Genomic DNA, 26529 nt, shown 5'->3' with positions numbered 1-26529 from the left:
AATGCCTGCACTACTTTTTCACGGCCAGTTGTGTGTGCAGCTCCATGGGCTGCTGAGAGGCAGCCTGCAGTTGGCCAGGCGCAAGGCCTGTCAGCAGCCCACAGAGAAAAGCGGTGCAGGTACAGCAGCAAGTGGTGGTAATGGTGGCGTGGGGCAGTGGGTGGTGATGATTGTGGCACCTGCCATGTCCGAGCTGCAACCCCCCCATTTGACCCCCATCCCAGTGCTGCCACTACACGCACATCTGAGACGGCATGCGGGGGGACGTACTCCTGGATATGTGTGGGCTGCAGCCAGGGTTGTGCTGGGCTCCTCCCAGCAGGGTTGGGCTGCGCTGTGCTCTGATTAGGTGGCAGTGGTGTTGGGAAGGCCATAGCAAATTCTGGAGTGGCTCCAGCCCCTCCTGTAGCCCTGCTCCCAGCACTGCCACTGCCTGCACTGAACACAGCCTGGCCCAGTTCCCTGCTGGGAAGAGCCCAGCACTGCCCTGGCCCCAGCCTGCCCCACATGCAGATCTGGGGGCACGCACCCACCATGCCCTCCAGCAGTGTGTGCAGCAGCAGGAGCCACTCCCCCTCCCCCCCCATGCCCTAAAGACAAGCTGCTCACGCTCCGCTCCACGCCCGCCCCGCCTGTGCAACACCTGCCCCAGCCCTCACCATGGGACTTCAATCTACACCCCTCCTCTTAAAAACAAGAAAAAATATAAAGGGGTACAGGAGTTGAAACTTTGAGTCAGAAGGGGTACACATATCAAAAAAAGGTTGAAAACTCCTGATCTAGACAATAAGATCTGGGCAGAAAAGATCACATCAGATGCAGATAAGCCTTTCTGTATTAACTTTAGCTTTGTCAAATGTGATCCTTACAGGACTTGATCAACAGCAGTGCCACCATATTACCTAGTTAGCTTTTAGCTAGTATCTACTGCACAGACAATAGCAGGAGATAAAACCAGAAGACTACCTTATTTACTTGAATACAAGACTACTCTGAATTTAAGACAACCCCCCAAATTCTATTGGAGGCTCATCTTAATTTTGTCCCCCTTCACTATTGCAGGTGACGGTAGGTGGACAGAAAGCAGGGGAGGGAGTAGGGTAGCATGCAGTAGACTGGGAAGTGGGGAGCATGCAGCAGGGGGTCACATGGTAGGGAAGGAGTAGTGGGGCACAGGCAGGAAGGGGGCAAGTTAGGAGGCAGGCAGTGAGAGAGGCAGATAGCTAGCGCCCTGCTCATTTGGTCCCAATCATGCCTGCACCCCACAGCCTCAGGCCCTCAGTCTTCCTTCCATTCCTTCTCCCTCTCTTTCCACACCACTTCTGCCCCCTGTAACCTTGGGTCCCCACCCTCCTTCCTCCCATCTCCCCCTGCTCCCCCAGTCTCCCCTCCACTCCCCCCTCTTACCTTTGCTCTACAACAGCAGGCTTCATCCTCACGGCAGCATGCAGCACATACATACTCTGTGCTCCTGGCTGCAGCAAAGACGTAGCCTGCTGTTGTGGAACAAAAGGTAAGCAGGAGTGCAGCAGAGAGGGAGAGAGGGAAAGACTGGGAGTAGCAGAGGCTTGAAGCTGTAGGGGAGGAGTGGCAGGGGGGTGCAGAGGCCACAGGGAGCAAGCAGAAGCTGCGGCTCTGGCTCAGGCTCCCACCCAAGCTTGGGGCCACAGTCACAGTCACTTGGCACATCCCATACCAACCTGGTACTTGATTATAAGGTGAGGGGCTTTCCCCCTCTCCACCACAACATTAAGGGGAAAAAAACCCACTTGTCTTTTAATCCAGTAATACGTTAAAAAAATCCAAAGCAGAACTGTCTAGGTTGAAAAGGCCATTAGCCCATTTAGTCCTAAGACAGGGCTGAGGAAGTTAGAGATAAGGGGCAAAGCACAAAAAGAGAGAGCCTTGACTGCTCCTTTTCTGGAGCATTCTACCACTGAGGAAGGAAAGGGTTGAGGGAATTTGAGGCCCAGACCTTATGCAGCCCCTTGAACTCGTAGCGACGGTCTCTGAAAGCTCGCACAGTGTCCACATAAAATGAATTCTCCCGCTGACAAATAGTGGTGACGCGTTCATCCACCTTGGTGACATGTATCTTCTTATAGGCCTTCCGGCAGTAATCTATGAAAGAATGAATAGGTGGAGCTCTGTCAGAGATCTGTGCACCCACAAGTGCAGATAGCATACTATGCCCATGGCAGAATGGAGAAGCTACTAAGCCTCTCATGTCCAGCCACTATGGACCAAGTTCCTAGATCAGGAATGGGCAAAATACAGCCTGCAGGCAGGATCTGGCCTGCTGGAGGAGTGGATCTGGCTTGCAGCTGCCCCCATGGCATTCTGCATGGGGCCATGCCCTGCCCGCTTGTGCCAGGGCAGCCCGCTCTGGGCTACCATCAGCCCACAATGACCCAGCTCCCAGCCAGGGCACAGCTTCTGGTGGGGCTGTTCCCAGTGCAGCTGTAGCTGGGTGCTGCTCTGCACTCCCAGCCTCAAGCGGTGGCTCGTGCTTTTGGTCTTGCCTCTGCCCATGCCCCTCTAGGTGAGCAGTTTCAGTGAGGTGGCTCATATCACAGCATGAGGGGGCTGCGGCTCCACTGGAAGGCAACTGGTATTTGAAACCAGAGTCCCATGTACTCGCTGGGAGCAGCGCAGTGTGGCAGAAATGGGAGGAAGAGCTGCTGCTAGAAGCAGGGGGTGCAGAGCAGCACCTGGCCGGCTGCAGCCACAGTGGGAACAGCCCGATGGAAACAGCTCCTGCCTCTACCATGCTACATCACACCATTCTGAGTGAGTAGGCAAGAAGCTTCAGCTGGGCAGCTCCTGCCCCAGCAGCAGGGCTTTAGCTTCAGCTCCCAGCCACCTTCTGGGAGCTGGAGCTGAAGCACCACATGCTGGGGTAAGAACCTGGCTGACACTCCTTGCCCGGAGTGGCACGGTGAGGCGCTGCAGGGGCAAGATCAGGAACTGGAACTACCACTGGAAGCGTGGGGCACAGGCCAGCACCCGGCCAGGAGTGCAGCACAGGCTACCCTGGTATGAACGGGCAAGGCACAACCCCACGTAGAGTGCCATGGGGGCAGTGTGGACTGCACTGCCTGGGTGAGTTCTGGTGCATGTGTCCCCCACCCCCCTTCACCCACAGCAGGCTCCCAGGACCTAGCACCTAGGCAGCTCCCCTCCACATACACACTGCCCTCTGGGATATGGGGTGCTGGGGGGCATATGATCCTAGCCTCTCCCACCCCTCCCACTCATGAATGCTGTTCCCTGCCTGCCCACAGCCCCATAGGGAGTTTTGGTGAGTTGCTGTTGGGGAGGAGAGGGAGGAGGGGGAAGAGATAACATCCTAGCTATGCACATGTGCAGGCCCTACCAGCACAGACAGAAACAGCGCCTTATCTACAGGATCAAGATTGGAACAATGGTGGGAGTGTGGAACCCCACCCAAAAAAAGAAAAAAAAACAAACAACCAAAAACCCAAGAAAACAGAAAAATCACATACTACTTAAGTTCTTCCATAAAAACCCAGCTCATCCGATAGTTTGGGGGTGGGCAAAATACAGCCTGCAGGCCAGATCTCCAGTTAACTGCTCCCCAATTAATTGCATCTGGCCCAGCCCACTCCCACCCAGGGCAGCACAAGCTGCGCTCCCATCCTTACCCACTGGAGGGCCCCAGCCACTGCACGCAGTAGGGAAGGGAAGCAGTGGCAAGCAGGCAGGGAAGCAGTGGCTGCCCTGGCTCAGGGACCGTGGCAGGTGGAGTCCCCTGGAGGTACATGGTTCCCTGCCAAGTCCCAGAAGCCGCACACGCTGGCAGAATGCAAGGCTGAGCTGACCAGGCTCCATTGCATGGCACTCCCGGCACCACATGGAGCTCTCGACTCACTGGGAGCGGCACATAATGGAACCTGGTTGGCTTGGCCTTGCTGCCTGCTGGCACATGCAGCTCCCAAGACTTGGTGGGGAGCTGTGTGCCACCAGGCGGCTCTGCCTGCTGCAGGCCATGAGTGCCCCAAGGGCAACAGGGTCTGTGTCATGAGCTACAGGCAGCCCTGCTCCCACTTGGTAGGCCTGCAGGCACATGGGTGGAAAGGACAGGAGGTGCCTGATCCCTTATGTCTGTGTGGGCTGGAAGGAGCAATGGCTGCAGCTATCTTGGGTCCACTGCGTGGGGCTCTCCACGGTGAGTGGGGCGGGGTGGGGGGGAAGCAGATGGGGAGCTGCCCCCACCCCACAAGCCATACCTCTGTCCTGCTCCGCTCTCCCCACTGCTGCTGAGTAGTGCCTGTCCCCCTCCCTCAGAGGGTGGTGTCGATCTGGCCTCCCACACCCTTTCCCTCCCCACTCCCCTTACACCACACCGGACTTACTACCTGATGGTAGCTGTATCCGATATCAGATTGGTATTGGCTGATATGCCTCCTTAAATATCGGCTATTGGTATTAGCCCCAAAATCTCTTATTGGTGCACCCCTAAGCAAGACCACTCCCAAAAGGAGTGCTTCCAGGGAAGGCTGCGGACTTCTGGTGGCAAAGGTCAGGGGAGGGTCTTCTAGTCCTAAAATGGCAACCGGGGGGCAAAGCACTTGTCAAGGTGCAGGACTTAGCAGCTTGGCAAAGGGTGTACCCCTGTGGCCCTTGACAGCTCACCAAAACTCCTTAAGTGGCCCTGCAGCTGAAACAAATTGTGCAATGCTGCTATAGCTCCTACCTTCCTGGATTTTTCTTCTCCAACAATGTTACAGAAATGGTGAAACTGTTAATGGTGCTAATATTTCTGTTTAACTGATATATTTTGGAGCTAATGATCACCAGAAATGAATGAATCTGTTGTCAAAAATTACAAGTCATTGGTACCTATAAACCCTTATACTGATTCATCACTGGCATGTTTGTTTCACAACCGCAAGACTGGAAACTGGCTGTATATCCCAGGGAACAGTATACAGGGACACTTGAAAAGAGGCAATGGGAACACATGATTTGAAACAGCGAACAAAGTAATTCTAAATTAAAATGAGAAAGAGGTGAGTAAAACACTCTACATAGAACAGATAAAATGAACACAGATTAGTCAATTATGCTTGCATGGGACAGTCCCTATTATTACAGGCAGCGAGTGAATAATCACTTGCAGCGCACAGATTGTACCCATGTAGACCAGACAAAGAGTCAGCCTTTCTTCACAGATCTGAAGTAGCAACATAAGACAAAACTTGATTTTGAAATCCTGATGATGCAAAACATTATGTACCATGAGCTCTGAGCACTGGCAAATGCTATACAATAGATTATTTTCTCACCTGCTAATCGCTTTTTTTCATACTTGGCCTGTTCCTCACGGGAGAGCTCATGAAAGGCACGGGGTGGTCCATCTGGGTAGAATGGAGGAAACTTCTCTGACTCTAGCTGCTGCTGGATGCGGTGATACTCACTGCGGCTCGCAGGCACTACAAGGGAACATCATCATGAGGTTGGGGAGGATTAGGAAACGGGTTCAGACTATAACTGGGTCAACCTCCATGTTCTATCCACAATGCAATACAGTAAGAGAATTTTAGCAGCCCAGCACCAAAGTAACACTCACTGAATTCCCCTCTCCATTGCCAGGTCATGCGACGCTGACAATTGGCACCTGGCTTGTTAAAATCACAGGCAGCACATGTGGCCTCGTCCACCATCGCAGAGGGCTGGAAAGAAACAGACACACAAGATTAAAGAAACAAGCTTGGCTCTAAGACTCTTACAGTGTAACATGCAAGTCCTCAGCTCCAGGCTTTTATGTTGCAGTCTTTATGGATGCAGGTTATATTAAAAACAGTGGATGTAAATGATCAGAAGACGTCCACCTAGGCAGCACTCCAGATCTCTATCAACTGAATTTGGAACTCTTAAGAGGCCTCTTTCTGTTCTGCCCACCTATCAGCTGTGGTTTTAGCAGGCAATGGGTTTACTTCAAGTGCCTTCTTAGACCTTCAACCCCAGCCCTGCTTTACTCCTCTACCCTGAAAAATTAATTAGCTCATTGCCAGTTGAAAAGAATCTAAGGTCTCTGTAAATGCCTGCTACCCACCTGCAACCTGTTTGTTAGAATGATGTTGGGATACATGGCTCCCACATCCAGATGGTATATAAGGGGACACTCAATCCGATTAGGAACATCCTTCAAGGAATTCAGCTTGACTCTGATTTCATCACAAACCTGCAGTGAGGATAAGATGCGCAAATCAGACAGAGAGAAAATAATGATTCAGCCAGGGACCAGAGAGCAAACAAGGTCCCAAGAAGACAGGAATAGGAAGAGCCACGGGAGTAGGAAGCTTATAATGGTGGAATCACTTCTTTGGCATCGGTAAGATGCCACTTACAGAAACATGAGATTTTGTTTCTGGTATCAACTTATGATAAACAGAAACAGGGCAAGCCTGATATGAATGACAGCTGAAGTGAGCTGTTGTACAACATTACACACACACGAGTTGTGCTCATCTAAAGTAACATCAAATATTGTAATCACCATCCCATCACTCATGTCTCCTTGAAAACATCATGCCAGGCCATAGCCCCTGGTGCTGGAATCAGGGCAAGTTACCTCCTGGAAATTGGTGACTTGATCCAATGGCAAACCCTCTTCTTCCTCAATGGCATGCCTTAATGTCTTTTCCACACGCTGTAGCAGAAAGTCAAAGGCAGCAGGATTCTAGGAAGGTATGAGAATAAAAGTGTTATCTCCAGCTCTTCATACCCAACCTCCCCCACTGTCCAGTTAAGGAAGCAGCTACAAACTCCCATTAAGCTGCCATTTTTCAGGATAAGCTTTAGGAGATGTCTCTAGAATAATATGGCGGTGGGGCAGAGCTATACTGCTACCCAGCACGTCCACAGGTGGCAGATGGTGGAATGACCTTCAGGGAAGGTTAGCTGTGAAATAAGTAGGAGTAACTGATGAATAAGCAGTTGCAGACCAAGCAGCAGCAGCACCACCAGTACGTGTTGAAGACAATAGATGTCAATGCTTTCCCTTCTGAAAAAACATGCATCCTTAGACAGTGCTGTGACATGACGAGTACAGGTCACCACTAATATAAGCCTGCCCAGCCCCCAGCCACAGGTCTACAAGTCATCAATGGTGAAGGTGGAAGATACTTTAGAATTTCAATGGCTGAGAAGGCAGATGAAGGCTACAGTGGAGCAAGATTCCCAGTTGTCTTGGTCTCCTTGCCACTAGATCAAGGCCCCATTCTGTCAAGAGCCATGTGGAAACTGATATGCAGCAGCTTCTCCATGATAAAAGAACCGTGTTCCATGAAAACAGCTTTCAGCACATTCCTCAAGCTCTTTGGCAACCAGCTAACAGCAACAGGAGCAGGATTGTGAGGTCTGGAAGTGCCTAGTCACAAACTGGCACAAGGGCAGCAGTTACAAGAAGGTCATCTAGCACTTGGACAAGACAGAAGTGAGATTCAGTAGCTGTAACTGTGACTGAGCGGCTCTCGTCAGGATCTTCTCTGCGCACCCGACATGGGAAAGGGGCTAGGAAAGGTGCTCTAAACATAGCCCAATACAGTATTCTGTATTTCCTCCTGACTAGATAACTGCTTCCAGTAGTATCACCTTTACTGTGGTAAAAAATACCAATGAATATACACCATCATCAAGAACCTCATAGAAAACCCCAGTAGTAAACACCCAAAGTGCTACACTGCAATCCTAGCCCAAGAACTCAGGCAACACAGTGCTGATGTAGCTGCACTAAGCAAGACTCAGCAAGTGGGAGATGGGCAGTTCAAAGAACATGGAGGTGGCTATACCTTCTTCTGGAAGGGTAAGCAGGAAGAACACCGACTTCACAAAGCTGGGGTTTTTGCCGTTAAGAATGAACTCATAAACCAACTCAGTGAGTTCCCCATCAGAATTAATGAGGGCCTCATGACTCTGTCTTAAGCTGGAGGGGAGCTAATATGCCACTGTCATCAGGAGGCATGCCCCAATTCTTGATGCCACTGATGAAACCGAGGTGGAATTCTACACCAACCCTGACCAAGTCCTTTCTGATGTTCCGGAGGGAGACAGACTTATTCTTCTCAGCAATTTCACCACAAGAGTCAGACAGGGCTCTAATTTCTGGAATGGAACCACTGGCAAGGAAGGAGTAGGAAAGGTCACCTCCAGTGATATCCTCCTCTTGACCAAGTGCACAGAACATGGAATCACCGTCACCAGCACCGCGTTCCACCAGAAAAACAAGCATAAGACATTACGATCTAAGCTTTGGCACCAGATAGTCTATGTCATCTTCTGCGCCCAGGATCACAAAGACATCTGCATCACCTAAGCTATGCTAGGAGCCGACGATTGCTGGACTGATCACCGACTCATCCACTTGGTTACGTCACTCAAAACTAGCTTCTAAACAATGGCTATAGCAGAAGAAATGCCGATGAAAGGTCAACTTCAAAGGACTCAAGAATCCAATGAAGCAAGACCTCTTCCACCAGTGCCTCAACAAAAAAGGGTTAATTCCAATTAACAACAATGGGAGAATGTCACCAATGTGTGAGGTGCCCTGAAGGCCACTGTGCTTGCGAAGCGACACTTGGATTCTCTACCAGGAAACACCAAGATTGGTTTGATGGGAATGACAAGGAGATCCAAGAGTTGATCAATCACAAGTACAAGGTCTTTTGTGCTTGTCAAAACAACACCAACTTCAAGCTCGAGACAGTGAATCTCCAACAAGCCAAAAGGCAGAGGTTCAAAGGAGGACCCACAACATGAAGAACAAATAGTGGGAAGACAAGTCTAGGTAAATTCAACGTCTCACTGACATCCATGATAGGCACGGTTTTCAGTGCCATCAAAGCCATCTATGGTTCGAGAACTCAGGGACCAACCCCCTTGACACATAAGGATGGAGGAGACCTGATCAAGAAAAGGGGAGACATCAATGCCCATTGGAAAGAGCATTTTGAAGACCTCAATCGAGACTCTGTTGTTGACAAGAGTTTTCTTAACTCCATCCCACAACACCCAGAGATGATCTTGGAATCCCTCCAATCCTTGATGGAGGTAAGAAAAGGATGTGGGAACAAATGATATGGCCAGGAGTAATCTAGGTCGGATCATGAACAACTACAAGGCTCTGGGTGCCAGGCTTAGAAGCTCAGAGGCACAGGTGATCTTCTCATCAATCCTCCCGGTCAGCAGTCGTGGTCCACGTCAAGACAGCTATATTGGAGAAGCCAACTTGCAGCTCTGGAGTTGGTATCATTGTGCAGGTTTTGGCTTCTTTGGCCATGGTCTGCACTTCCAGGAAAGACGCATGGTGGGACAAGACGGTCTCCATCCCTCTTCAAAAGGTAAGAGTCTGTTCTCTTACAGGTTGGTTAATCTCCTATGCAGGGCTTTAAACTAGGTTTGTTGGGGAATGGGGGATGCAAAAGACGGAGATATCCTAGGAACGACGGACCAGGAGCCATGCACTGGAAAAGTCCATGCAAGTACTGCAGGGTCTGATAGGCATCAGGACAGGGGGTACCAAGGGCACCTATCTGGGGACTTAAATGTCTCTATATAAATGCTAGGAGCATGGGGAACAAACAGGAGGAACTCAAACTCCTGCTTGCAAACAAAGACTTTGACCTGGTTGGACTAACTGAAACCTGGTGGAACCCTATCCACGACTGGGCAGTAGACATTGAGGACTATAGGTGGTATAGACATAATAGAGTAGGAAAAAGGTGGCGGGGGTGTTGCTCTCTATGTTAAGAAGCAATACACATCCTCAGTAATCAAGATGAGATCTGAAGCGGGGCAAATTGAGGTACTGTGGGTCAGAATACAAGGGGGTCAGGCTGAAAGGAACTTGGTAGTGGGAGTCTATTACAGACCACCACACCAGGAGGATGAGCTAGGCCTGGAATTCTTAAGGTAGCTCTCAGAGGCAGTATGCTCAAGTGATATGGTTATCATAGCTGACTTTGATTACTCTGGCATCTAATGGGAGGCGCAGTCAGCTAGATCCGACAGTTTATGTAGGTTCCTAACCTGCATACAGGACCGTCACCTAACGCAGGAAGTATATGATTCCATTAGGGGAAATGCTTTACTGGATTTGGTGTTTGCTACAAGGGATGACCTGGTGGGAGATCTGCAGATACAGGGTAGTCTAGGAGATAAAGACCACCAGTTGCTGGAATTTACTATCTGTCGAGAAGTAGGAAAGATAACCAGTAGGGCAGAAGTGCTAGATTTGAAGAAGGCTAACTTCAACAAGCTCAGGAGGTTAGTAAGTGGGATGCTGAAAGACAAGTGCCTTGGTGAGATGGGAGTTGGGGGTTGCAAGGATCACCCCATGCCCTGGTCGCAATCTTGTGACTGGAAGTCGCAACCCTAACCCCTGATCTTTGCCATTGGAAGACTCTCCCCTTGCCCAGGAAGTACTACTTGGGAGGAAGGGTTGCTTGTATATTGTGTGTAGAGGGGTAGGGGAATATTTGGGGTGTGGATGTGTGTGAATGTGGGAGGGTGTGTGGGGGGGATGTGAGTGTGGTTGAAGTGTTGGGTAAGTGTGTGGGTGTGTATGTGTGGTTGTGTGGAGGGGGTGTAAGTGGTGTGTGTGGGTATGGTGGGGTATGTGGCTTCCCTCCAACCCACTCTTAGTGATGTGGCTGAGCCTAGCCCTTCTGCAGGTGTTGGGAGGGCATCAGTGCTGCCTGCCTGCCTGGCTTGCAGCACGCTGCAAAATGGTGGGAAAGTAGCTGCTGCTAGTGGGTAGCAAGGGAAGCCCCCAGGAGGGGGGCGGGGGGGTGTGCAGGGGGTCAAGCCTGGCACCATGGGCTCTCTCAGGCTCCGTTCCGCACCCACCTGGCAGAGCTGCAGCTGCGCCTGTGCTGGCTCCTGCTGCTTCCACTTGCATCAAGCTCATGCTGGCTCCTGCCTAGCTCATGCCTGCCCAATGGGGATTTGTGAACAGCCGAATTCCTTCATGCCCCCCACTCCATCCACATGCTCCCCAGCCCAGCCATGTACAAGCAGGACCAAAGAGAGCTGCAGGCAGAGCCAACCCTACTCCCCTCAATGCTGCAGCTTCCCCTCCCTACCTGCTGCCCAAAGCTCTCCTGCAAGGACAGGAGTTGTTGTCACTGAAGGCTGAGGCAGCCCAGCAGTTCCCTGAGCAGTGGCAACAACAGCTCTGCCCAGCTGTGCCTGCTGCCTGAGGCTGGCGCCCACTGGTGGAGGAGGCTGGAAGCACAGCACATGCTGCCCCAGGCAGCAGTGGCCATGAATTGGCCCCATGGGGAGTACAATGGGGGCAACTGACAGCCAGGTCATATGCAATTAATTGGTGGGTGCCTGCCTTTGGGCCAGATCCAATCAGCTGGTGGGCGCATGTGGCACGTAGGCTGTATTTTGCCCACCCCTACTCTATTAGCTGTCCAACTTTTAAACTGCACACCTCCAGAGCTGAATGTTGCCAGGGTGTACACTGCACCTAGTGCCCTTCCACCCCCAAGCTCCCTAGTTGCAGGCTACTCAATTGCAGGCCCCCTCCCGGGCTGCCCTATCCTGCCCTCATGGGACAGGGTTAGGCAGCAGAAGCTGGAGGATACATGGGGAGCCCAAAGATCCAGCAGTATCAGGAGAGCAATTGGGAAAGCCGTTCCTGGACCAGGAACCCAGGGGCCAAAAGCTAACTGCCCAGGGGCTGAATGAGGCCTGGGGGCCACCAACTGGACAGCCCTGTTCTACTAGACTTCATGTGCTCAGCAGCTCTACACAAGTACAAAACATCTGTGTCTTGGACTTATTCCCTCACTCCCAGTAAGAAAAACAGAATCTCAAGGGAACATAATTATCAAAATGAGTGATATTCTTCATGTTGGTTCTCTTCACCCTCTTTCAGAGACAAGATCATTCAAAGAAGCCTACCATTTTGAAGCGACATGGGATGTCGCTGCGGAAAACCCCAGACTCCAGCGCCTCAACATGACCACCGACATAAGTCTCAGAGTCCAACACATGACCATCCTCGGTGAGCTTGTTGAATTCCTGCTCTTGCTTGTTGGGGAAGATTATGTTGGCATGATGGGCCTGGACCATCAGCAGTGCCTCACACAGCGTTCCTGAACCCTTCCGTAACACCTGTGGAGATAAACATGGGGCTGCTATTATCAGGCTGTTAGACACCCAGTACAAACCTGGCCACACAAAAGCCCTATGCAACTAAGACTAGGTTGGCCCACCTAGTCAGTGAGATGCGGAACTAGTTACAGCCATCACTTGCATTTAGATACAAGACTAGAGAATGCCCCTACTCCAAGACAAAATGATTTAGGGGATAGTAAACAAAGCTCAGCCTCTGACTGTTTAAATTCGCTGATGATACCAAAATTTGGGGTGAGGTGAGCATGCTAGTAGGAAGCGAAAGACTGCAACAAGACCTGGATAGGTTACAGCAGTGGGCTGACATAAACAGGATGCGTTTCAATACCAACAAGTGCAGGGTGCTGCACTTAGGCAGTAGAAACCAGCAGCACACTTACAGAACAGGAAACTCCCTTCTTGAGAGCACGGAGGCGGAAAGGGATCTTGGAGTCATCATTGACTCCAAGATGAACACAGGCCGACAATGCGTGGTCACAGTTGGCAGGGCTAACCGGACCTTGTCGTGCATCCACAGGTGCATCTCAAGTAGGGCCAAGGAGGTGATCCTCCCCCTCTATGCAACACTGGTCAGGCCACAGCTGGAGTACTGCATCCAGTTCTGTGTGCTCCATTTCAGGAGGGATGTGGACAACATTGAAAGGGTCCAGAGGAGGGCCACTCGCATGATCTGGGGACTACAGGACAGACCCTACACTGAAAGGCTGCGGGACCTAAACCTGTTCAGCCTTCACAAGAGAAGGCTGAGGGGGGACCTGGTGACTGTCTATAAACTCACTAGGGGAGACCAGAACGGTTTAGGGGAAACACTGTTTCCCCTAGTGCCCCCTGGCATGACAAGGAACAACGGACACAAGTTATTAGAGAGTAGGTTTAGATTAGACATCCGCAAGAACTACTGCACAGTTAGGGCGGCTAGGAGCTGGAACCAACTTCCTAGGGAAGTGGTGCTGGCTCCTACCCTGGGGATGTTTAAGAGAAGGCTTGATGACTATCTGGCTGGACTCATTTGAGTCCAGTCTTTTCTCCCGCCCAGGCGGGGGGTTGGACTTGAAGATCTACAAGGTCCCTTCCGACCCAACTTCTGATTCTAGGTAGGGCACGTGCCCCCCAGATCTGTGTGTGGGGCGGAAGCGGGCTGCTGCTGGGCTCTGCACCATGCTCCCACTGCCCGGGAGCATCGCTGGATGCCACGTGCCTGCTGTGTGCTGGCTGTACTGTATCCTCTGCCCACCTGGCAGCAGCAGGCACATGGTGTGCCATGCAACTCCAGAGGCAGCTGTAGCATAGTGCAGAGTGCAGCTGCAGCCCGCTGCTCCCTGAGGTCTCTCTCTCCTCAGGCTGGCTCATCCCATCCGCATCCCCATCCCCATGGCAGGGCTAGCACAAAGGCACACCCTGGGGCAGGCATGGGGGACACATGCCCCCTGATCTGTGCATGGGTGGAGGCGGGATGCGCACTGGGCTCTGCACCATGTGGCATTGCCTCCCGACCTGCGCGGGATGCCATCTGCCTGCCACCGCCAAGTGAGCAGAGGCACTCTGCCCCTCTCCCTCCAGACTTACCTGCTGGGCACTGCATGCATCTGTGTGCATGTCTGTAAGTTAGTCTATGTCTGTCACTCCCAAGCCACTGCCCCCCCAGTCTTGCTGGTGCCCCTCACTCCTGATCCACAATACCCTGCATCCTGCAAGGAGGTGCCCTCCCCAGTCTCAAAACCCCCCACATACCCCTACAGCCACCCATACCTTCACAAATCCTGCCCTGCACACACAAACCCCACCCCATCCCCCAACCATACAAAGTACCTGCATAATTTTGAGTTTTAGCTACGCAATTAAAATTGCAATTGCGACTAATTTTTTAACATCCCACAAGTAATCACAATTAATTTTTTTAAATTTTAACTGCTTTATATGGCTACCATGACTGATAAAACAATGTTTTATGATTACTAAAGGTTTTGATGTTGTTTTAATATATAGTCCGTTACCTATGCCTATGAACAATTTGCTGATGGTATTTAAGGCTGTATCATTTTAAATTGTTAGCACTCAGCCTGTCAGAGTTTGGGAACCACTGGTCTACATTACAGATGTGACTGCTGCACTAACACCAAATAAATTCCCCATGGCTTGCGTTAACGGTACTCACAGCAGGCCCCTATATCATGGTAAAATTTTTCCTGGAATTGCCAATGCCATATTTACTCTACCGTACCCATTGTGGAACTTAACTGGTACAATGACAACCGTGGGAGATCTGTTGAAATGTTTTAGCAAAGCTAGCTCCTTAGAGACCGCTAGATAGATCTGGCCCAAGATAATAATAAGGAGGCCCTTTGTTGAGTAAATGTCCAGAAGCTTGCATAACACCTAAAAAAGAGGCTTCAGCTGAAGTAGTGGGCATGCAAAATCTTAGCCAAAAATCACTGAAAGCTGCAGATACTCAGCATTTCTGACCCAAATATGCCTGCTTTTATCCCAGAGCCAAGAAAGGGGGAAGTATATTGGCAATGGGGAATGCTTGCATTGACAGACCATCCTTGCTAAGTGCTTACAAAAGATCAAAGAAGAAGTCCTTCCTTAAATACAGAGGGGGTAAAAAGAAGGTACTGGGTAACGTGGGACCTCTGCAAGGCACGCTAGGAAATCTGGTCATTGCACCAGACAACAAAGCTAACCTATTTAACAATCTCTTTGCCTCCTTTCTGAGCAGGGACTGGGTCACGCCCCCCAGCACCCCCACAGATGCATCTCAAGCAGGTGCAAGGAGGTTATCCTCTCCCTCTATGCGATGCTGGTCAGGCTGCAGCTGGAGTACTGCATCCAGTTCTGGAGGAGCGATGTGGACAACATGGAGAGTGTCCAGAAGAAGGCCACTTGCATGATCAGGGGCAGCAGGGCAGGCCCTACGAGGAGAGGCTATGGGACCTGAACCTGTTCAGCCTCCACAAAAGAAGGCTGAGGGGGGAATCTAGTGGCTGTTTACAAACTAGTCAGAGGGGACCAGCAGGCACTGGGGGAGTCCCTGTTCCCCCGAGCACTGCCAGGAGTGACTAAAAACAATGGTCATAAGCTGGCAGAGGGTAGATTCAGACTAGACATCAGGAGACGCTACTTCATGGTCAGGGCAGCTAGGACCTGGAACAAACTTCCAAGAGAAGTGGTGCTGGCTCCTACCCTGGGGGTCTTTATGAGGTTAGATGAACACCTTGCTGGGGTCGTTTGACCCCAGTACTCTTTCCTGCCAGGTCAGGGGGTCAGACTGGATGATCTGCTCAGGTCCCTTCCAACCCTACCAACTATGAAACTATGAAGCAGCTCCTCTACTCAGCATAAGAAAAGCTTGATTTCTTGAGAACACTCACCTCATCAGGCTCCATGGGAATGATGGTGCACAAGGCAAAGATGAAAGGATGAACATACTTCATGTACATATAGTATGTAGCAACTGCATCAGACACTGAATAGGTGGCCAGAGTCTAACGGGAAACAGGAATGAACCACATTAATATTCATTTCAAGACTAAAAAAGCAACACTTCCACCACATTTACTGCTTCCTGGGGAAATATGGGCAGACTCTGCTTTAAAAAAAAGGAGTAAACACTGTTTTTTGGCTTAAGGGGTCAACTTAATTGTGTAGCCCCAAGGTCAGCAATGTTTTCTGGTGGGGCAGGAGCAATGAATCAACTAAGGTCAGAGTTAGGCAGGCACTAGGATTTGGCAGCTGCTGCTGCTTCCCTCTGCTGTTCAGCTACAGTGCCATGTGTCAATAGCTCCCTTCTGCCAGAGCCCCAGGCAGCTGACTGTGGCATGGTCCTGAGAGACCTCCCTGCTGCTAAGTGCCACAGCTAGACCGGCTAGGTCCAAAGGCTTTAGGTTAGATCTGGCCCACAGGTTATGGGTTACCCCCAGCATAGCTGAATAAAAACCGTTCAGTTTTCATAAAATGAGGGATGAAGAAGTTCTACTTGCTGCCTACCTGGCACAGGTGCCTTAGAATTGTAGCAATGGGGAATAATAATTGGATTATCTATAGGGGTGCACTGATAAAGATTTTCCTGGCCAATACCAATAGCTGATTATTAACCACCCACATTGGCTGATACTAATCTGATAGCCAATTTACAGGAATGCAGCCTGGCAGCTTGGAGAACAGCGTCCAGCCAATAAGTCTATAGGGGGAGAAGGGGCATAGGGGAAGAAAGGGGTGTGGGGGGGTAGATCCAGACTTCCCATGGTGAGGGAGGGAGCGGGTCAGAGGCAGGCACTGCTCAGCCAGGGTAACAAGTGGGACCCTGGGCCAGGAGCAGGATGGAGCCACGGGTGGTTCATCCAGTTGATGCGGAGGGTGGGGAGGGGCAGCCACTCTCCACTGCTGTGACCATCCCCAGGGGAGGCATGGGGGGCATGTGCCCCCCAGATTTGCCTTCAGGATAAGGGTGAGCTGCCCATGGTGGACTTGCGGCCAGGGGCTGCGCCAGCCTTTTCCCAGCAGGGGGGCTAAGAGTGGGGTGGGCAGCAGTGGTGCTGGGAGGGGCACCTATGGGGAATTCTGGGAAGGCAATAGCCCCCAAACCTCCCTAGCACTGTCCCTACTCAAGGCACTTCACTCTGCTGCCTGCTGCCTTTCCCTGAGGAGCCCTGTGTTGTGGGGCACACAGGGGGCACATGGCCAGCATGAGGCCCCCAAGGGAAAGGCAGGAGAGCGGAGTCCCCTGAGCAGGGTGGCCCTTGAGGGTATAGCCACCCCAAAATCCCCTGTAGTACCCCCCCCCCCCCCGAACTGCCACCTGCCTTGCACACCTCAGCCCACCCTAGTTCCAGTCTCCCTGCTGGGAAAAAGCTGGTGCAGCCCCTGGTTCTGAGCCCAAAGCAGGAAGCCCACCTCTGCCCCACACACAAATCTGGGGGCAGGCACACATCCCCCATGCCTTCCCGGGGATGTGTGCAGTGGCCCCACCTCCTCCCCCCCACCATGCCCCCTGGATGAGCCGCCCACAGCTCCATCCTGCACCCAACCCCAGGGTCCCATTCACTGCCTTTGCTGGGCAGCACCTGCCCCTGCCTCAGCTCCACTCCCTCCCTCACCATGGGGGCTTGGATTTGCCCGCTGCCCCATGTCCCTTCCCCGTTCCCCCCGCCACAGACTTACTGGGCAGATGCAGCTCTCCAAGCTGCCCAGCTGCATGCATATGGGCATATGGCTATGGGCATACATGTGGCATTTAATTGGTAATATTAATCAGCTACATCAGCCAAAAAAAGCCCATAATGTTAACTTACCTTTTCTCAGTGCCAATCCAATATGCAACTGATATATCGGTGCACCTCTAATGATCTATTCAGTGCATCTGTCTTCCTTCAAAGCTACTTCTGTTAACTTCTTTGTTCCTAGTTTATAGCTAGGGACCCACCAAATTCATGGGCCCTGGCAGCTGATTACACAGCTGTAACATGGCTGGGGCCCCCCTGATTTCACAGCCGCATCACGGCTGGGACCTCTTTTGAAGGCCACACTAGGTATGCAGTTTCAGCCAGGTGGTTCCTACCCCAGCACACGAGGCTTTGGCTTCCAGCTGCTGGATCTGGAGCTGAAGGCCTAGCACTCTGCTGCTTGCTTGCTCCAGAGCAGCTCCTGCTGCACCCCCACCGGTGCCCGCAACCCAGCCGGGTGCTTCTCTGTGTCCCCCGCCTCCGGTTCCAGGATCTGAAGCCGGGCCTTGTACTTGCTGGGAGTGGAGTGGTGTGGTGCAGCAGGAGCAAGCTGCTGCTGGAGGCAGAGAGAGCAGAGCAGCACCTGGCTGTCTGTAGTCATACCAGGAACAGCCTGCTGAAAGCTGCTCCTGCCCCTGCTGCACAGTGCTGTGTTGCACCATGCCACATTGTTCGGGTAGACAGGCGGCTCCTGCCAGTACTGGGGCTCCAGCTTCAACTCCTCGCTGCTCTTCCTGGAGCTGGAGCCCTGTCTGCTGGGACAGAAGCAGGAGCAGCTTTCAACAGGCTGTCCCCAGGACAGGCTGCTCTGGCATGAGCAAAGGGGGCTCAGCCCCATGCAGAGTGCCATGGGGGGCAGCAAGGACATCTCTCCCCGGAGACTGATCTCTGCTACGCGTCCCTCACTTTCCCCCCTCCCCTCACCTACAGTAGGCTCCCAGGATCTGAAACCATGTATTTGGTAGATCCCTATTTACCGCCCACATCCAACCCTTTGAAGTGCCTATATTCTTTTACATGCGTTCAACTCCATAAGCCCCGCTTTAGACAGTATTTAAGTTAAACTTTGTCCACTTCTTTCCCACAACTGAAGAAGGGCGCTTTGTGCCCAAAAGCTTGTCCAACATCTCTCTCAACCATACAGTTTATCAGGAGAGGGAGAACTGTACATAGCTGAAAAGTACCTGAGGCTCCTCTGTAGCCATCCGGCACATCTCTTCAGGGTCCAGCTCCACTGGGTCATAACCCAGCTTTGCTTTAGCTGCTGCTTTCAGGTTGTGGCTTCCTACTGGGAGGTAACTGTCTCTTTTTACCCATCTGAAAGGAATAAACAGAAAACCAGCTTGTGAACAGAAGCCATGGGAAAGAACACAGTTCTGGTTCCAGAAAGCAATGAACTATGCACAAAGCACTTTGATTACTGGAACAAAGCAGAAGGGAAGAACAGTAGCATTCTTGGAGGCCTGGTACCGCTAATCAGGATGGAGTCTAGCACAAGGAAAGGCTAGGCACTTTCAGAGTATGCCTTTGGTAATGGACTCAGTCCTAATTTGCTGCAGCCTGAACCTTGGTTAGGTAGAAAAGAGATTTACACCCTAATTCTAGTCAACGTTTCATAAAGCAGCTTTGTTCAGTTGCAAAAATGACTGCCTTTTTCTTCTGAACCTGTAAGAAAAGGCTGCCGGGTAGAATGTGATTATGTTTACACTAGGGGAACAGGATAAAACAAACCCTTGGCATTTGTTATTAAAATCAGAGGGCAATTAAATATCTTATAACCTGACTAACAAGACCATTAACCAACTAAACAATCTAGACCCCAATAAACCCATTGCTAGACAAAGTCCAGCAAAACAAGTGATGCACAAGTGCAACGCTTGTTTTCTGTGAATACCAACCTCAGAATCTCATTATAAATCAAATATCCAATATCCAGACACTGGAGATAGTATGCACTTTATAAAAAACTGCAATCAGATAGAGTTGAAGGGGACAGAAATAAAAGTCCACAAAATAAAGGTGGCATCTGGTACCTGAGACAGTCCATGTGGATGCACTGTGAGGTTTTGTACTCCCCTTGACTGTCTTTTTGGAATCCAATTTCCTGATGCATATTCAGTCCATGAGCTGCTGCTCTGGCTTCCACAAAGGGCCTAGAGAGGAAGACAATGTGCAGCAGAAGGGATACAACAGGTACCATCAGCTCTCTCCCCTTAAGATAGTGGTTACAAATGTCCTGATATTATAAATCACCAAGCCCAGAGCTTACTTGGTGAGCCTCACTTGATCCTACACTTTCACGGCTACTCTTAACATAATAAGAGGCTTAAGTCCATCTGTCAGCCTGTAACGCTTCTGACCAACTGTGTATGTGCCGGGCTGCAGGGGCCCAAGTTTATGCCGCTACCAAGGAAGTCTGGCAGTGGGAAATATGCCCTGGCTGCCCGAACAGCAGGGCTTCCCTCTGACTCCCTGCCTGAGGGCAAAGGGGTGGCAGTGGGGAAATCATAGTGGCAGTGCCCCCCAGAACAACCAGCAAGGAGGAGGCAGGCAGATGCAGGCAGGTGAACTTGACACAGCGTGGGGGGAAGAGGGGTGCGGGACTGGGTCCTCACCAGGCCCTCCCTGTCATTCTGGACAAGTAATTTGCTAGTACTATAATATTTGGATACAAGAATGAATAAAGTTCCATCAGGATCATATAATGGAAATTATGGTACAAACAGAGCATCTCAAGTGCAATCTATACCTGGATACAGGACTTTGAGGTCAATCAGCTCTAGCTGTGTAAAGCCTCCAGTGTTCTCCTTTCCTCTCATTTTTTTCTGGACTCTTCTTTTCCCCCCCGCCCCACCTCTAATTTTAGCATCCTCAACACACACAAGCATATCTCCTTGGCGTAAATTCAACCATGAAACAGCAGTATAGAGAGAAGCTTAGAAATTCATGGAATTTCTAAGACTGAGCTACATCTGGTGTCATATTTCAAAGTCAACTGATGTATCTGCATTGCAAAAAGTTTTGCATATCACTTTTTCACCCTATTACCGCTCTGCAGATGGAGTCTGAGAACCACAGACTTCAATTAGTCTTCTACACTCCTAGGAGTTCTAGGACAGTGCTTCAGGGCAAAGAGAATGGCCAAATACCTCATTTGGATTACAGTAGCATTACACCAACACCTTGGAATCCCCTGGAAAAGGAAAGAGGGTGCATGACCTGCACCTGTCCCCTATTTCAGCTAACCCTTGCCCTGTAAAGTCTAAGACCTAGTTTCCAGTTCCATTATTACCAGTCAAAGAAGTCTCCATTATAAGTGACAAAGATGGTGGGTTTGGTCTCCTGGACATGCTCAAACCACCTCCGAATTAAATGGGCCTGGTTTAAAGAGAAAGGTAAAACAATACGTAGGTCATTTCCTTTCCAGGATGGAGAAACACTAGATAGCATAGCTTATCTAACACTATACCCATAGCTCTTCCTTCCTCTATAACCTGAACTGCTCTACTATGACTGAACCCAGGACACAAGTGGTAACTAGAACCATAACCCCCAATAGGAAGCAACCTATTGTATGACCAAGTGTTCTTTGGTCTGCCAAATATGTGGGTAGATAACAGACAGCTGTTTGAGCTTCATCTTCCAAACAGAACCCACTCACCTCATCTGGCTCATTAAAGATGCAGAAAGGGCCTTCATACTCTGGCTTAGGAGTAAACTCAAAATCTTCAATATCCTCAGAGACAATCTCTCTGTTTGTGATCAGGTACCCCTAGGAAAACCAAAACTGGGAGACATTACTGGGTATGTGCAGCCTAGGTGTGGCAAGCTTGGTAGAGCTTTATAAAAAGAGAAATATGTTGTATACAGACTAGAGTCAGATATGATCCTGCCTTGTAATTGCAGAGGTCCGTGCATGACAGAGGATCCTCTCTTGACAAAACAATGTCTATGATCATGTTGAGAGATTTCAATTCTTGGCCCAAGATTTAAATTTTGTATGGAAGTTGAAGGGTAATTGAGATTTCCACCCCCACCCAAGTTCTCTCACTCACTGCTTTTCATCCCAACTGGATGATGCATACTTCTGTTATAGACAAGAATACAGGAAAGCTGTGGGGGCCCTGCAGTCTCTGACATATGTAATTTTGTTCAGTTACCCATTCAATAAATACTGACAAGCCTGCAATAAAGTGAAGAAGAGGTGACTGAAGCCACATGGCTAGCCTACGACATAACTTTGGGGTGGCAGTTACCTGACCATCAATCATGTAAGAGATCATCATGATCTGGTCCGTCTCTGCATCAGGGAACTTCAGGGGGAGCTTGGTGGTTTCGATATCAAAGGCCAGAACAACAGGATCCTGAAAAGTATCAAATAAGTCCAATCAGAACCTGGATTCAAGTCAAAGTGATTTAAGATCATCTTTAAGCCAAAATAGCACAGTAAACAAGACAGACTTTAACTCATCTCGGTTTCCAACCCCACACCAATCTCCAAGCCTTGTACTACAGTCACCACACACCATGTGGTAAACGGTCAGTCACATTTGGAAAAACTTGCACTTTGTTACTGGAAATTAATTTGAAGCTGGGAAAATTCAGCTATGTACGGCCACTACAAACTGGCTTCTTCCAGACAGGAACACTCACTGGTCGCTCTACCAGGTCATCTCTGCGGGTGATTTCTGGAGGGTAGACATTGCCACGGTAGCGCACATTGTACCAATGAGCCTGTAAAAGCAAGAGAATTTAAGAGTTGTATTAACATATTATGCCAGTAATAAGTTGCAGTACAGTTGTCCTTGTGCTCAATGTTGAGTTGTATGTAATTAGTGCAATATGAAGGAACTAGTGAATTGTCTGTCAAGGAGGAGGGAGGGAGGAGGCGGCGGAGGCAGGCAGGGACAGAGCACTGCCGTCCATCACCCCTGGTTGCTTCCCAGGAGGTGGGGGGAAGAAGCTTGCATGTGGTAGCTGCCACTGCCACCCACCGCCCCGTGCTACTACCGCTCCACATCTGGCTGAGCCGCACCCGCCACACCCCCTGCATCTGGCCACAAGCCACCCCTGCCTCCCTTAGGCTCCACGTCCAGCCCAGCACCTCCCAGGGGGTTGGGGGAGCTTGCATGTGGCTGCTGCCGCTGCCACCCACCACCCTGCGCTGCCACCACTCGGAGGACAAAGCGGGGCTGGACACACAGGATGTCAGTGAAGCTTGCACACAGCCACTGCCCTGCACTGCCATGGCTCTTCATCTGCCCCCACCTTGCTCCCCAGCTCCATCCCCTCCATCTCTGCCATCATGGCGCCACTCTGCCATCCGACTCCATCTCCAAGGAGCACTCTGATTGGTTGCATATATATAGAATGGGAGAATAGGTCACTAGAACAGGAGTAAGAAACAAATCTCCTGAGTTCCATTTCTAGTTCTGTCAAGATTTGATCCTGCCCACCGTGTGGCTTTCGGTAAGTCATTTCACTTTTCTGTTTAGTTTCTACACCTGAGAAAAATCACTAACAGTAATGACCTGCATTAAATTCATGGAAATACTTGGATTGAAGGTACTATAAAGAAGGAAAGGATTTCTAGTGGGGGTTTTTTTTGGTTGGTTGGTTTTTTGGGGTTGTTTTTCTTTGTTTTTTTTTTGTTTGTTTGTTTGTTTTTAACAGCTCTAAAAGAACAAATGTTCTGAGTTTCCTGGAACCAAGGCCTCCTACCCACCACATGGATCTTCAGATCAATGGACAGGCGGACATGGTATGGGACATCATACTCCCGCATATCAATTATGTTGTCCATCTGGTTGGCTGTCTTTTTCAAAGGCTCCGCATCATCTGTGGTCAGGCTGCTGCCAGTTAGTACACTGCAAAAGGCAGGGAAAAGGGGTAGTTTATAGGTCTTAAATTTAGTGTGGTTAAAGAAGACACAGCACTGTTACAGCAACCCTAAGCAATATGACATGCTTGAAAAAGGCAAAGATTAAATTCCAACAGCTGCTAATATAGAAATGAGAGACAAAATTTTCCATATGAATACAGCAGCCATTTTCATAAGGACGAAAAGAAGGTTACCTATCAGAAAAAACTGGGATATTTCCTGCAGCTGCTCTCATAGCTCCCTCCCTTGTTGCCAAAAATTGAACAAACAAAACAAAAGAACTGGAGGGATGATTAGAGCGGAGGCATGAGTGGAGTGAGATCTTTAGGAGTCACACGTGAAACATCTTGATCACCAGAGCACCCAGGGAAAACAAGGTATTATGTTGGGCATTAGAAACTCTTTCAAATAGCTGACCAAGAAACAGAACAATCTACCTGGATAGCATGGATGTGTAGGTATCGCTCGCCTGGTCTTGCTCTTGGTTCTTCTTTACTGCAGGAGAGATCTCTTTCCGCACCTTCACCAAGTCATCCACTGTGCTGAAGGACAATTTGATGTAGTTTCGCTTCAAACCCACCAGATGATTTGGCTACAAAGGAACATGACCGTGCCAATAAGTGGCAGAGAAACAAAATGTGAAGACTAACAGCGAAGGAGGATAGACCATGCCAGTGAGAGAGAGTTACATAGGGTGGTTGTATCAAACTATAGGTGAGAAGTTAGACCAAAGGCAGACAATATCATTAGGTGGGGATACAATGGATAAGAAACACCGTACCACAAGTTAAACTAGGAAAATGAAGGATAGGAAAAGATTACACACCTACAGAAAAATTTATTTCTGCTCATTAGTAATACCCAGGCCATTGCCTGACAGAATACAGCCCTAAGATATTTGAATCGAGCAAATCTATCTGCATGCCATTCTCTTCAGCCTTACTCCTTTTGTTTCTTTAGAGCTATTCAACCTCATAAGAACATTACAGTAAGAGCATAAAGAGCGGAGTAATAGTCACCAAGTCCAAATCCTCTTTCGGTACAGTTTCCAGCTTTGCAATTTTCCCTTGAAACTTCTTGGAAAGGAAAGAAGATATTTCTCGTTCGCAGCCCTGCAAAGAGACCCGAGGATCAGCAATAAAAACTCTTCCCAAAAGGACAGCAGTTTCCAGAACCAAGTGAGACAACATCTGCATCTCTCAATCTATGTGGGCTTTAATACTAGCCAGACTGCCAACTACTCCCTTCAAAACTGGGAATAGATTTTAAGTAGTCTCCTAGACTGTAAAACCAAGAACTGACAGACAAGCACAGCAGTGGTAGTGCTCAAACTGCTACATGTGCACAAGCCTGTAGCAATACAAGCAAGCTAAGTCACCCCAGCTTTGGCCCTGGATAAAGCAAAAGCTAACGCTGGAGTTGTTTTGTTACATTTGCTTCCCTACAGGTTAGGGCATATGTAGCAGTTACAATCTAGCATGTGCTGACCACTCTTGAGTAGCATCTCCCCTTCTTTTGAAGCCACTCCAAATAAGCATTTATCCACTCCCGCAAATTTCCCAGGGGGGTAGAGTAGAACAGCAGTGAAGAGCTAACCACTTACTGGATACTGAACACAAGCAAGAGGAGTATCATTCACTCTTGTGGGTTCTTTGGCATTTAACCTTGTAAACACAGGTAGCTACTATTCTGAAGGATAGTTCGTTAACCAAAATAAACCCTTTTTCTTTATATTAGAAAGGCGACATTATTGATAACAGCTCTTTCTCATTTTCTTTCAGTTCTACCAGACTTAAATGACCAGCCCCAGTGCATCTAAGACATCAGTACTATAACACATTTTTCTTGCTTCCTCCAGGCAGGACACTGACACCTGCTCCTTCTCCCCAAAGCTTCCCAGACTATCATGTGTTAATGCTCCCATAAACACGACTGAACAATACCACCACACTCTACCAAGACCCTGCTTGTCAGCCCCAGGGTCCAAAGGTTGATGTTCTACCTACCTTTCGAGTTGCAATGTAGAAATATGGCTTGTAGGGCAGGGCCACCTACAAGTGGGAAAAAAAGTCAATACCACACACATTTACAGTAAAAGAAAAAAGAAAATAGCTAAGACGCATTCCTCATGCTACATACTGGTGTATGTGACATCAGCATTCCCGCTCTAGTTTCTCTCCAACAGCAGGCAGAAACTAGTTTGGCACAGAAAGAGTATAAAGAGCAGGGGCAGCTACTTTATACTTTTTCTGTGCCAAACCCGATTCTTTTTGTCCTCCCATGGTGCCCCCCATTTTCTTCAGTCCTTAACGTCTCCCAGACCTACCTTAAATCTACTTCCATCCTCCTGGATGAAATAATAATCCACAGAGCTGACCAATCGCTTATCTTCATCCAGGATCTCTGTCTGAGAACCAACAAGGTATTGTTTTAGTCATCCTATTAAACAGGATATGCAAACCCCACATCTTCCCCCTTTTCTGGCATCTGCCTCTTGTCTTCTAACACACTCAGGCCCTTCCCCCCTCTCGGGAAAGCAGTCCCGTGGTTACACCTCCACCAGACCATTTAGCCCTCTGTGCCAAAATGCCAAATACCACCCGGGACTGATGTGCACACAGTGCCCGGGGAGGGGCACGGGTCAGTGCTGCAGGCAGAGGCGAGGGGACAGGCCGGTACCGGGTGCATGTTGATCAACCAGCCGGTCTTCTCGCCAGGGTCCTTCATCCGCTCAAACCCAAACTGCGCGTCCATCCTGTCCGCCCACTGGCTCCGCTCCAGGCGCTTGAGAGCGGACAGCGAAGAGCCATCGTCCCTAGGGCGAAGGGAGCTTAAGGAACATCATCACACGCCCACCCCGCCCCTGGCAGCCGCGCTGCGCTGGGGGAGAGCGCCGGGGAAGCTCGGGAGCCCGCGGCGGCGCTCCCCGGCACGGCTGGGGCAGGCAGCAGGAACCGCGGCCGCACCGGCAGCCAGGCCCAGGCCCAGGCCCGCGCCCCGCGCCCCGCTCGGGCTCTCACCGCGCGGCCCCCGGGTCCCCGCGCGCCGGCTGGGCCCAACGCCGCCCGCGGCCCCGCGGCTCCATCCCAGCTCCCAGGCGCGAGCCGCGGAAGTTCGCGCGCTGCGTCGCTCTCGCGAGAGCAGGGTAAGCCGGGCGCCCCACTCGAGATCCGCTCCGCCAATCGGCAAGCAGCGCTGCTACACGCCCACCTAGCAGCCAATGGGCGAGCGGCTTCCTCCTCCTCCTCGTCTGCC

At 50.3% G+C, this 26529-nt stretch overlaps 1 protein-coding gene across 1 annotated transcript in view; it reads right to left on the bottom strand.

Annotated features, from left to right (window-relative positions):
* Nucleotides 1-26396, bottom strand: part of POLE (DNA polymerase epsilon, catalytic subunit) — a 63332-nt gene extending 36936 nt beyond the window's left edge. The window contains exons 1-20 of the mRNA XM_090062484.1: nucleotides 26295-26396; nucleotides 25954-26089; nucleotides 25601-25681; nucleotides 25281-25325; nucleotides 24294-24386; nucleotides 23712-23866; nucleotides 23119-23260; nucleotides 22047-22127; nucleotides 21650-21757; nucleotides 21055-21165; nucleotides 20686-20771; nucleotides 19427-19546; nucleotides 18578-18710; nucleotides 15543-15656; nucleotides 11938-12150; nucleotides 6599-6706; nucleotides 6080-6208; nucleotides 5594-5696; nucleotides 5310-5456; nucleotides 1976-2121 (exon numbers count right to left, since the gene is read on the bottom strand). Coding sequence (XP_089918610.1) covers nucleotides 1976-2121; nucleotides 5310-5456; nucleotides 5594-5696; nucleotides 6080-6208; nucleotides 6599-6706; nucleotides 11938-12150; nucleotides 15543-15656; nucleotides 18578-18710; nucleotides 19427-19546; nucleotides 20686-20771; nucleotides 21055-21165; nucleotides 21650-21757; nucleotides 22047-22127; nucleotides 23119-23260; nucleotides 23712-23866; nucleotides 24294-24386; nucleotides 25281-25325; nucleotides 25601-25681; nucleotides 25954-26089; nucleotides 26295-26359 — 2316 coding nt within the window. The 5' untranslated portion in view covers nucleotides 26360-26396. The remainder of the gene's footprint in view (nucleotides 1-1975; nucleotides 2122-5309; nucleotides 5457-5593; nucleotides 5697-6079; nucleotides 6209-6598; nucleotides 6707-11937; nucleotides 12151-15542; nucleotides 15657-18577; nucleotides 18711-19426; nucleotides 19547-20685; nucleotides 20772-21054; nucleotides 21166-21649; nucleotides 21758-22046; nucleotides 22128-23118; nucleotides 23261-23711; nucleotides 23867-24293; nucleotides 24387-25280; nucleotides 25326-25600; nucleotides 25682-25953; nucleotides 26090-26294) is intronic.
* Nucleotides 26397-26529: the final 133 nt, after the last annotated feature.

This window comes from Crocodylus siamensis, chromosome 9 (assembly GCF_052110815.1).
Source record: "Crocodylus siamensis isolate JL-2025a chromosome 9, ASM5211081v1, whole genome shotgun sequence".
Lineage (NCBI taxonomy): Eukaryota > Metazoa > Chordata > Crocodylia > Crocodylidae > Crocodylus > Crocodylus siamensis.
This window is presented reverse-complemented; position numbering and strand designations above follow the sequence as displayed.